The sequence below is a fragment of the Opisthorchis viverrini genome (assembly GCF_000715545.1).
Source record: "Opisthorchis viverrini unplaced genomic scaffold opera_v5_320, whole genome shotgun sequence".
In the NCBI taxonomy this organism is placed as follows: Eukaryota; Metazoa; Platyhelminthes; class Trematoda; order Opisthorchiida; family Opisthorchiidae; genus Opisthorchis; species Opisthorchis viverrini.
In genome coordinates this window covers 508,391-520,474 of record NW_008751978.1, presented here as the reverse complement: position 1 = coordinate 520,474, position 12,084 = coordinate 508,391, and the positions used below count along the sequence as shown (strand labels likewise).

The 12,084-nt window shown below is 46.8% G+C and overlaps 1 protein-coding gene across 1 annotated transcript in view; it reads left to right on the top strand.

The window, feature by feature from the left end:
• Positions 1–12,084, top strand: part of T265_15013 (hypothetical protein) — a gene marked incomplete at both ends in the record, with an annotated part of 63,333 nt that overhangs the window by 43,458 nt on the left and 7,791 nt on the right. The window contains 6 exon segments of the mRNA XM_009176196.1: positions 2,216–2,532; positions 5,783–6,154; positions 7,455–7,577; positions 7,797–8,030; positions 8,988–9,240; positions 11,403–11,716. Of these exon segments, the coding sequence (XP_009174460.1) occupies positions 2,216–2,532; positions 5,783–6,154; positions 7,455–7,577; positions 7,797–8,030; positions 8,988–9,240; positions 11,403–11,716 (1,613 nt within the window).

Below are 12,084 nucleotides of genomic sequence, written 5' to 3'. Positions count from 1 at the left end.
TGTCGTTATCGTTCTCCAAAATACCGATGAGGATTTCCCCTCCCCTGCCTGTTTGTTAGTTTCACCGTTTTCACTTTACTGGTGATCTCAGGGACTTATTCATCCTCGCGCCAAATTCGAAAAAATCGTATTCAATTCGAGGAGGATCTTGCACGTAATACTTACCATGTATATGACGTTCAGTGAATACTTCTACTTTACCAATCATCTAGTACAGAAATATTATTCCAAATGAGGCCAAAGCTTGAAAGTTGAAGGCCAAAAGTATCAACCGAGCCACGCCTACCAACACCTCATTGATACAAGTTTGTGATTCTCCGGAATCGCCCTTCCTGTTGTCCATTCATTAGCATTACCTGGTAATGGTAATGAACCTGTACCGGCTAGAATGCTGATGCCGCAACCAACGTCCTCGGCAAGATGGAGTAAAGAAAGATTGCTGTTAGGGTTGGATCTTTCCAGACGCATCCGGTCCTTGTTTCGCATTTCCGCAAACTCGTCATCCGATTGCTCAGTCCTCTGCTAGACCAGTCATCCTGCACCATGAAATCAAAACTCTCACCGAGATTTGCCCACTGACTTGGGACTAGGTCTAGGTAGAACACCTGTTTGTGCACAAGTAGGATAGACGATTCAATGTAGTTGTTGCAGCTGGATATATAGTCGCTATATACTACTAATAATAATAATAATCGTTCAGCTGTAGCACCCTTCCGATGACTAGCTGCCATGCCACCCGAGGTTGCACGAGGGCTGGGATACTGCCAGGTTGCCCAAGCCTAGACAGGGGAAGTCGAGAGGCAGAGGTCAGGTTCGAACCACGGACCTTCCGGTCAGTTAAATTCGCGTCTAACCACTTGGTCCAACTCGCCCCAGGATCTACTACGCTCAGCAACCTGGGTTAGGACGGCCGATTGGACGTGCTTCGGTATGCACTGACTGAGTCCTTATTCAAACGCACACGTTATCCGAGACAACATAGCAGCATAGGTAGTAGTCACGTAAAGTACGCGGCCATTTAGCGTCTACAATCCGCCTTGAATATTACAAATTGATGGCCTACATGCATTTGTTTGCGAAAAGTGGAAAGATACCAGATTACCCGACGATCATCTTGGCGAGCTTGTGACCAAACTGTCTGAGATTCGTTTCAAGCTGAAAACATACTGAGCGGTGGGTCGCGTTTCTGCGTCGTTGTATGTCGAAATTTTTGCAACGGCACCCGAGTGATTAAGGAAAAACAATTCTTTAATCCACAATAGTCCATCGGTATTCCTCACAATCAAGCAGTACATTCCGCTTTCTTGTATAACGTTCACCCTCGGAGAAATAAGATATTCTACGGATAGAGATGGTGGCGTTTCATAATACGATGCACGCTGGCGCGGGGAATGCCAGTCAACTGAGACACCTGAGTTGTTGATAAAGGTGCCATGGTGCTCTGGGACTGAAGTTGCTCGACGGCATTCTGTACAATGGGCGTTCTTTCATCACTCAAAGACTTTCTCCCTTTGCCAGGAAGATCCAATACAGATCCAGTGGACTCGAATTTCGCAATCAAGCGTGTAATGGTCGACACGGTGAAAGGATCTTTGATGAGACCATGTTTGGTTTTGTAACCACGAAGTGTAGCGGTGGCGCTTTCACCAAGGGAATAATAGAGTTTCACAATTTCAATGCGCGTACTTACATGCATCCTAGACAAAAAAGCGAACACTCGCAAACAAAACCTCCTTTATGTGGCTACTAATAATGAGAGACCTCGTCATCCTTCCTCTGATAGGTTACGTTTACTCACCCAATCAAATTTTGCGTCTATTATGAGACACCCTTAGGATACGCCCTCAAATGTACACCATTTCACTTACCTCGTTCGTGCAAACTGAACAGTTTATCGTCAGTTCCACACAACTTTAGGCGTGCAACGATCACGTGCGGTAGCCGTGTTGTGTTGCGCTGCGGCATACCCTCCTCTATCGCTGTAAGGCTCGCCTATGTTTTTATCTCTGTTTGTGGGTGTGTATGTGTTCACACCACCTACCTACCTACCTACCAGTTGCGCTCACCAGCACGTGTGTCTGTCTTTCTTTCTATCACCCCACCTCGATTGGTCGTCCTCGCCCTTCGTGCGCTGCTGTTAATCGATTTGCCGATACGCCGCAGTCAATCCGATTCTAAATTTATGCCTAATTGTCTGCTTCTCTCTGTCCTACAGCTCTTGCAGTTGATAATGCTGGAGGCGCACAGGCGGTTGCGCGAGCGAACAAAGAGGCCGACCGTGTACGGACTCGAGTCCGTCAGCTGCTCGAAGGTTTACAACAACAACAGCAGCAACAACAACACAGTCGGAATTCGAGCAGTAATGCTGCAGCCGAGACCAGTTCAGCTTCATCCCAACCGACTACTGTTTCACCAAAACGCCCGATTTTGTCGACTGCCTTGTCAGCTCCAGCATCCCTGGCTCCGGCGCCCCTGACGGCAGGCACGGCGGGGCTGAACACACGACATTTGCAAATGACACGGCAATTAACGGTACGTCCGTTCGGTGTGCAACACTCCTCTCCTAGACCCATCGCATTTTGGTGTATATTTATTTTTCCTGCTGTGTGTCGTCGGCTACAACCAACAGCTCAAATGTCATCCACAAACCGCGAGTCGCTGAACCCATTAACACATAATCCGTTAACCGGTCACAGAGACTGAGTGGGTGATGGTAACCAGCACTTATCCCTCGAACACGCCTTCAACGTCATCTTTCTGAAGGGCTATGTATAGGTTTATTTCGTACATTGTGTGCAACAAGCCACTGTCCGCAGTTCTTTCCGCTCATCCTAGAATTCACGCTGCAACTATCGGTACGAGAAGTTTGTAACGGATACTCAATCGATGTTTTCCAGGGTCTTCCCCCTCTAGAGGACCGGTTGGCTCCCTGAAGCTTCTTTCAATCGCCATGGTTCTCCCTTTTTCGACCCGTCTACTCATTTGTCTTGCCCTTTTCAGCATTATAACTGATCGTGGACGCATATTAGGATCCGATATACCAGGATCAGCAATCAATTATCCCATACTCGTTTGTATAACACCAACGCTTCAGATGCTCAGCGCCAATATAGGTCGTCGAGACTGTACACCTGGCAATTGGAATTACATATCCAATCCTTCTTGGATACTTGGCGTGAAAAAAATGCAACTTATCGTATCGGAATTCCCGATTGGAGTTGACACTGTAGAAAATTATTTACGTGATCTTTCTGAAAGTGTTTTGAACGTCTCACCCCAACCTTTCCTTGAGAAGTAGTTTTTTTCGCGAAAGGACAACTAATCTGCCTAGAAATCGAAGATAGCACGTGGTATTTCTGTCGGAAATGCTGTCATTGGAGCAGCCAGTCAACCCCCGACCACGTGACGTGAAGCCGTATGATTGGACGATGGTGACGCTATATCACATGGTGGCTGACCAGCAACCCATGCCCGAATAGAAAAGTTGTACATCAACGAAACACGCGGTGCCACTGATTCTCAACAAAGAGGAAACGGCTTAAAGTGATTCGTTCTTTGGCGCGGATCGCTGACCTACGGGATGCTGCAGATTAAAGGTCGATCTGAAGTGATTTCTTATTTTCTCTGATGTGACACTACAATTTTTGGTGGCCCCACCACTGATTTCCACATAGTAAGGCTCACTGAGTGGATCTTCTCGCTATCTGTTTTGACTTTATGCGTAACTGTTACTATTTTGGACACTTGTTGGTGTGGTGAACGGTGGAAAGTGATGACCGAAGCCCGACGCGACCGCTGCCTCCACTTGGTTGATCCCAATCAGGACGAAGCGTGTAGGAGGCTGTTTCTTAGGGTTGCCCACATTTTATCCCTACAATGCACTTTTTGTGTAAGAGTCGCCCTGAGTCTCGCTGATAAAAAGAACGTTGGCTGATAACCCGTCGATCGTTCCCTACATTATCATCGTTATTCTTTGCATCTCTCGTGGGGCAGCGTACTGGGATTTTTCCCAAAAAGAGAGGCTTTGTTGTCCGAAGAAATATGAGACACGTGATTAGGGGAAAAGTGACCTCGTTTTCATTTCCACGGTAAAAATTAGGGTCCTCACATGGCATTGTCGTGCAAGGAAGCGGCAGCGAAGCATCGGTGTTGAACACTGATGTCATGCTGTCGATGATGATGATGATGATGAAGCGGTCGGAAGCACCCACAAAATCAACACGACCTAAATATCGGTGCTTCGTACATTTTGTGGTGATGTAAGTACTCAAAACTGACGTCAAGTCGCTTCCTAAAAAGGACAGGCTGTTTCTATAAATGCACGAAAGGCAATCTGAGATTGGCGCTTCCGAACCAGGAGTGCTTCCTCTCAAAATTCCTATCAGGGGTAGATTCAGGTATTGGTCTCAGAGTTGCTATCGTTTTGCGAAATCAGTGATATGAGTGATTGTGTTGTCTCAGTTTGGTACACCACTCATTGTGACGAAAACACTCCAAAGGTGACATTATCAGTGCGTAGGTTAGTAGTTGTGCGTCGCGCGGCACTCCCCCATTCAACCACTGAAGATGTCATCTCGATTGCTCACATAACGTTAGCAACAAAAATGTCAAGTTTGGAGAATAAATCAGTCTTCTCTTCTGTATCAAGCTCCAGGTAAACTTTACAATACACAGTTGCACCTTTGGATGGAACCGACAAATCTCAGTAATAAGATTGACTAATCGACGTTAGCAGGCAGTCTAATTGAAAGTGGGTTGTATGTTCCTTATGTTTGTACGTCCCCTAGTTGGCTGTCGAAGGCTCTTTACGGCCGGACAACGTGTACTTTTGGGCATTAAATCATATCACAGCAGTTGCATCATGTGATTCAATCAATCGTTTGGATCCAGATCACTATTCGTGCAAACTAGCTGCACTTTACCAGTTATGTGGATGCAAAACCAATGTAGCCACTTGCATTATCAAGCTTCTGGACACACTACTCCATCTCATCTCCGACTGCTGCTGGAACGCACCAATGAACACTGAGTGCATTAGCTCTAATATCTTCTATGGGTAGAAGGCCCATGACTACGCGTATTTTGGTGAACAGTGTCAAGCCTTGGAAAGTCAACGTTCAAGATGCTTGATCAGGGCACTCCCAAGCTATTGACTCAGTTCAACCATGCAGCCTAGGTCTACCAGCTGCGCTCGTGCCGTCGCCAGTAAAGTCGCTGGATCTAGTTGAGGTATATTGCTTGCTAAGACATGGCGTGAAATTTCGTGCGTGATAGTCTGAGTTGGGACAAATGATGGAAACATGCTCTGTAAATCGGAATCGCAGATTTCCCCGTATGACACCACCTTCGTCGGGGGAAGTAGTCGACCGGTTTAACTGCCCGTGGAAACGTACAACCCACTTTATTATGCACACCGATAGTGAACAGCCTGTACGCACACCTATACGTATAAATAGATTATTTTGAATTCGGTACCAGTATCTGGTGCCGCATCTGGTTGTAGGCGGGTCGGTTGAGCGCGATTGTTGTTGATGAAGGCTTGTTCGTCTGACAGCAGTTTGTAAACTGCACACCTGAGTAACTCAACACGTACTCTGTACCTTATTGAGGTCTACCGTAGTATCCCAAAAGAAACTCCGATGATAAGCAACCCTCGTTAACCATTATTTAGTGTGGGATGTCTCTGATGGAAGCGTGCTCTTTCCAAGGGCTTCTTTTCAAGAAAAGTCTTTATTTAATTTTGATAATCAACATAGTTTTAATCCCCTATTCTTACCTACAGGCTGCCGATCTTGTCCTTGAGTCCATTTTGAATCTTGGTACTCGGAAAGCTGCCGACTGGTTCAAAGCGGAACTGCGTCAGGGTGGTGGACTGGATCGCGTTGCGGATGCTGCTTCAGATGCTGTGGACTACTTGGCTGACTTAGACCCTACTGAACGTGGGCGACATCGTTCCAAATCCGTTTGGCGTTCCAGTGCCAACCCTACCGGACTGGATGGATTCGCACTGGACAAACTGAGACGTGTGTGTCACTACACAAAACTACTTGAGAATGTGGGTTTTTCCGAGTTTATGTCGTGGACAATCGGGTTTCTTTTTATATTTTCCAGAGCTCAGCCTTGTTTTTTTTTTCATTGTAACCGTCTTTCACCAGTGCTAATTTGCGATAGCCGTCGTAATGGGCAATCCAACTGCTGTGTGTCTGCAAAATTGTTGCCCATGAATCCGTGTTCAGTGTTCCGAGTTGTGTCCGCTGTGGACGATGTGGAGTGCTGTTTCTTAGTTTTTTATCATCCACGTTGTAGGGGAGTGAAGGAACAACTGACTGTCTGAGGGATCTCTGGAAACATAATTACCGTTCAGTAAAAGACACACCCAAACCAAATCGAGATGTTTAAATAACAGGCAAAACGAAACCGGCACATGTACGTCTGAGGCTTGTTAGGCGAGAAAATAGAAGGGAGGGGTGCAGAACGCTTGGGGGTCGTGCAGTGTCGGGAAAAATGCGCAGAAATTCGACAACTGGTGGAAGTGATTAGAAGTGCAGAACTGTGTTGCACAACCAAATGGCTTTAGAAGTGGGACAGAATACTACGGTGATTGTGAAGACGTATCGAATTCGCAGAGATCGCGATCCTGCACCGTGCATCCACTTCGTGGTCACTGTTGCTGACTGACCTATATCTAGAGCTGAATGGTTCTGTAGAAGCTTAGCTCCCTCAGCTTAGCCCACTTACATGTCCAGCACGAACCTGTGAATTCCTGTCATTCAAGTCGGATTTGTCGGTCAGTGATACTCAAACCGCTGGAAGACTGTGCATAATAGAAGAGTCATGGGCGGTTGGCATCCGAGTGCATCTGACGTTGAATGTATGTTGTTGTTGTTGATGATGATGATGATGATGATGATGATGTAGAACAAGATAGGCGTGTAGAGGCCTGTTTCAAGTCTTCAGCCGGCCTAAACATGATGCCATAACTATGAGCACTGGCTACCTGTTTGTCAAACCCGTCAAGTTTCAGCGTGATACCTCACTGTGTTTGGGACAACGCCATGTAAATTTTCCGGGAATGCGGCTATTAAGACATCTTCAAAGTTCTACTGGATCTTCCTTAGTGGTGTTGTAATGATGTCAGGAGCATACTCCTTCGGAAATGAAACAATTTTACTCCATCACCATCATCATTGTCAGCTGTAATACGCATTGCAGCGGGAGATGATAAATTGGTGCGTAAATACAGCACTGTCAGTAGGCTGTCAAGTGGGGGATTGGGAAGACAGCTACGCATTTGAGGCAATAGCTTGGATGCACGAGCGCCATTGGGGGCGCGACTGGGCCATGTCTGACAATGTCTCTATCCATTGGCCCGTCTCGGGGTCCCCATCCAGGAAGATGGCAATGATTAGCGCAGCTGAGTCTACTGGTAATGGCTTTCACACTTCGCTGCCAAGTCATTGTTTGACCGCCTCTGGCTAGGTTCCACTCTTCACGTGGTTGTGAGAAAAGAGCCCCTTGAGGAAGTCGGTCGACAGGCATACGCAGCACGTGGCCGAGCCAGTGCAACCTATGCAGTGGTGGTCCACTAGGCCCATCTTAACAAGAACCTACGTAAACTCGCACAACAGCAGATGTTTTTATGCATCACCAAACAGCCAAATATTTTTTGCGAAGCAACAGTTCATGATATTTGACACACGTGATAGTTTCAGCCCATTGCTAAAAACGTCAGGACCAACTGCAATCAGCCGCGTTACCGTGTCAACTTTTACCCTTGTGCTAATCCGTTTTCCCAGATGACCTATATGAACACGGATAACCAAACCTACCTCGTACGCTATCGGGACCGAATGCTGGTCAATCGTTTTATCCGCTGCATCCGTGTGTGTGCATCACATTTGCCGAAACAGACTACACCAGTTCAACGCAGTACGACACAAGTTAGTGACCTAGGCAAAGGCAGACCAGACAAGCCGCCTGCCGACCAGCTGATTTTAGTCGATTGCCTGCTCGGAATCTTCCGCTTTCTGGTGAACGTGTCACACAATGGTAAGTATTCTATATCTGTTTATGGTATTGGTTTTATACAACAGAAAGCGAGGTCTAATCAGTTAACGTTAAGGTGCTCAATCGTACAACCTTTACACCTCACCGACCAACCGAATGTGGCGTGGGGTGATAGCTGGTTTACGCCCCACTTGGAAGGATGTTCTCGCAGAAGCTGAGTGGAAGTAAGAGAGTGGTTGGTTGCCTATGTAAGGGCAATCCACTTCTTGTGTACAGCATAGTCCTGAATGCATCCAGCGGGCTATTTGAACGTAATTCCCTCTTTCAGATGGGTCAGAACAGAGTCATCACCGATGACTATCCCTTCCATGTAAACCAAACTTTGTTGAGCACTAAATAGGACTGCTTCTCCGAAGCCATCGCCTCAGTGCAATTTTTGTGTGAAGTACTTTATGAGCCGAAATCGTGTAAGTACCAGTACTTACGCAGCAATTTGATTAACTCCCATTTCTCAGGGAGCATTGTCCTCGTGCTCCTTCATCTGCACCCGTACGAGCCAAGTGTAGTAGGTAGCTTTATGTCGGATGGCTCTGTGAAGTCGAGGAGCTGAACCCCAACACCATTACTGCCTGTAGCTGGGGTCATCTGGTAAACAGGACGCAAGCATTTTTATGGTGCATATGAGTTAGTGGGCGTGCACACGAAAGTTGCTGTAATGCTCGCCGTGTAAGCCCTATAGCTCGTACACATACCGCTTTCTGGTGGTCCACTAGGCCCATCTTAACAAGAACCTACGTAAACTCGCACAACAGCAGATGTTTTTATGCATCACCAAACAGCCAAATATTTTTTGCGAAGCAACAGTTCATGATATTTGACACACGTGATAGTTTCAGCCCATTGCTAAAAACGTCAGGACCAACTGCAATCAGCCGCGTTACCGTGTCAACTTTTACCCTTGTGCTAATCCGTTTTCCCAGATGACCTATATGAACACGGATAACCAAACCTACCTCGTACGCTATCGGGACCGAATGCTGGTCAATCGTTTTATCCGCTGCATCCGTGTGTGTGCATCACATTTGCCGAAACAGACTACACCAGTTCAACGCAGTACGACACAAGTTAGTGACCTAGGCAAAGGCAGACCAGACAAGCCGCCTGCCGACCAGCTGATTTTAGTCGATTGCCTGCTCGGAATCTTCCGCTTTCTGGTGAACGTGTCACACAATGGTAAGTATTCTATATCTGTTTATGGTATTGGTTTTATACAACAGAAAGCGAGGTCTAATCAGTTAACGTTAAGGTGCTCAATCGTACAACCTTTACACCACACCGACCAACCGAATGTGGCGTGGGGTGATAGCTGGTTTACGCCCCACTTGGAAGGATGTTCTCGCAGAAGCTGAGTGGAAGTAAGAGAGTGGTTGGTTGCCTATGTAAGGGCAATCCACTTCTTGTGTACAGCATAGTCCTGAATGCATCCAGCGGGCTATTTGAACGTAATTCCCTCTTTCAGATGGGTCAGAACAGAGTCATCACCGATGACTATCCCTTCCATGTAAACCAAACTTTGTTGAGCACTAAATAGGACTGCTTCTCCGAAGCCATCGCCTCAGTGCAATTTTTGTGTGAAGTACTTTATGAGCCGAAATCGTGTAAGTACCAGTACTTACGCAGCAATTTGATTAACTCCCATTTCTCAGGGAGCATTGTCCTCGTGCTCCTTCATCTGCACCCGTACGAGCCAAGTGTAGTAGGTAGCTTTATGTCGGATGGCTCTGTGAAGTCGAGGAGCTGAACCCCAACACCATTACTGCCTGTAGCTGGGGTCATCTGGTAAACAGGACGCAAGCATTTTTATGGTGCATATGAGTTAGTGGGCGTGCACACGAAAGTTGCTGTAATGCACGTCACACTGCTCGCCGTGTAAGCCCTATAGCTCGTACACATACCGCTTTCTGGTAGCTAGTTTTATGACCCACTGTATTCAGGTAACTATTTTGCTTTGCTAGCAAACGATGTGGCGACCAGTAACGGCACCGTGGGGTCGTCGTCCGAAGGTATGGGGAAGGGCTGTAAACAGAAAAGAGACGCAAAACAAAATGAACCGCCAGTACTTGTGCTGAAAGTGTATGGTGTTGTGGTAGGAGTTGAAAACATTGATCGCGCGTCCTGTCTAGACTTTACTCAGGTTCAGTCCTTCCGTTACCATTGATCGACAGGACCCACAGAATCCCGGGCACCAGTTACTAGGACATTTCAGCTCCTGTGGTTATTTCCAGAACAGTACTTCTCCCAAAACTTCCCTATTTCCAATGTTTCCTATTCTCATCTATTTTGAACACTTCACTTTTTTCACCCCCGAAGAATTCGCAAGTGATCGTCTGCGTGGGGTGATAGCTGGTTTACGCCCCACTTGGAAGGATGTTCTCGCAGAAGCTGAGTGGAAGTAAGAGAGTGGTTGGTTGCCTATGTAAGGGCAATCCACTTCTTGTGTACAGCATAGTCCTGAATGCATCCAGCGGGCTATTTGAACGTAATTCCCTCTTTCAGATGGGTCAGAACAGAGTCATCACCGATGACTATCCCTTCCATGTAAACCAAACTTTGTTGAGCACTAAATAGGACTGCTTCTCCGAAGCCATCGCCTCAGTGCAATTTTTGTGTGAAGTACTTTATGAGCCGAAATCGTGTAAGTACCAGTACTTACGCAGCAATTTGATTAACTCCCATTTCTCAGGGAGCATTGTCCTCGTGCTCCTTCATCTGCACCCGTACGAGCCAAGTGTAGTAGGTAGCTTTATGTCGGATGGCTCTGTGAAGTCGAGGAGCTGAACCCCAACACCATTACTGCCTGTAGCTGGGGTCATCTGGTAAACAGGACGCAAGCATTTTTATGGTGCATATGAGTTAGTGGGCGTGCACACGAAAGTTGCTGTAATGCTCGCCGTGTAAGCCCTATAGCTCGTACACATACCGCTTTCTGGTAGCTAGTTTTATGACCCACTGTATTCAGGTAACTATTTTGCTTTGCTAGCAAACGATGTGGCGACCAGTAACGGCACCGTGGGGTCGTCGTCCGAAGGTATGGGGAAGGGCTGTAAACAGAAAAGAGACGCAAAACAAAATGAACCGCCAGTACTTGTGCTGAAAGTGTATGGTGTTGTGGTAGGAGTTGAAAACATTGATCGCGCGTCCTGTCTAGACTTTACTCAGGTTCAGTCCTTCCGTTACCATTGATCGACAGGACCCACAGAATCCCGGGCACCAGTTACTAGGACATTTCAGCTCCTGTGGTTATTTCCAGAACAGTACTTCTCCCAAAACTTCCCTATTTCCAATGTTTCCTATTCTCATCTATTTTGAACACTTCACTTTTTTCACCCCCGAAGAATTCGCAAGTGATCGTCTCGGCGGATGCCCTGGTCTACTGGAGACCATCCTTGAATGTGTGCTCAATCTACCTCCACGGTTACCGACCAATAAACGTTTCGATCTCCTGGTCCTGACACTCTGCTTACTGGCCAACCTCTGTGAACACTGTCCGGAGAATCGAACGCGACTGGTCCACTTGGACATTCCGAAACCACCAGTTGAACAAGACGAGGAAGCCGGCCTGTCAGACGAGGAAGATGATGCAGATAATGAGGATAGTAGCAGTCGTGATCGTATTCCTATGACATCAGCTCTGGATGAAATTGTTCACGTATGTCTTAAGCTTGCTGTCGCTCGTTCCGGTGAACCGGCGTTTTCCAATTCCCGTCTCCATAAACTAGAATTGTCATACAGTTCATCCGAGGCCTAGATTGTTATCATCATGAACAGCGCCGTGCCGCTAGAAATTACCCTGGTAAAAAGTAGAAAAAGTTACTTGGTGTAGAAGGCCTTATTTCCTCAGGGAAAGCAGTCAAGAGATATGGTGTGACCCATCATTGAAAGGAACATTTATGAACACTGTGTTGAAATGAGGCGCCATCAGCGGGGTTACTTGAACTTCTTTGTCACGTGACAAGTAGGTCGTCACTTATAGTAATCACGTACACGCGAATGCGAAAAACCTTCATGTTTTCTGAC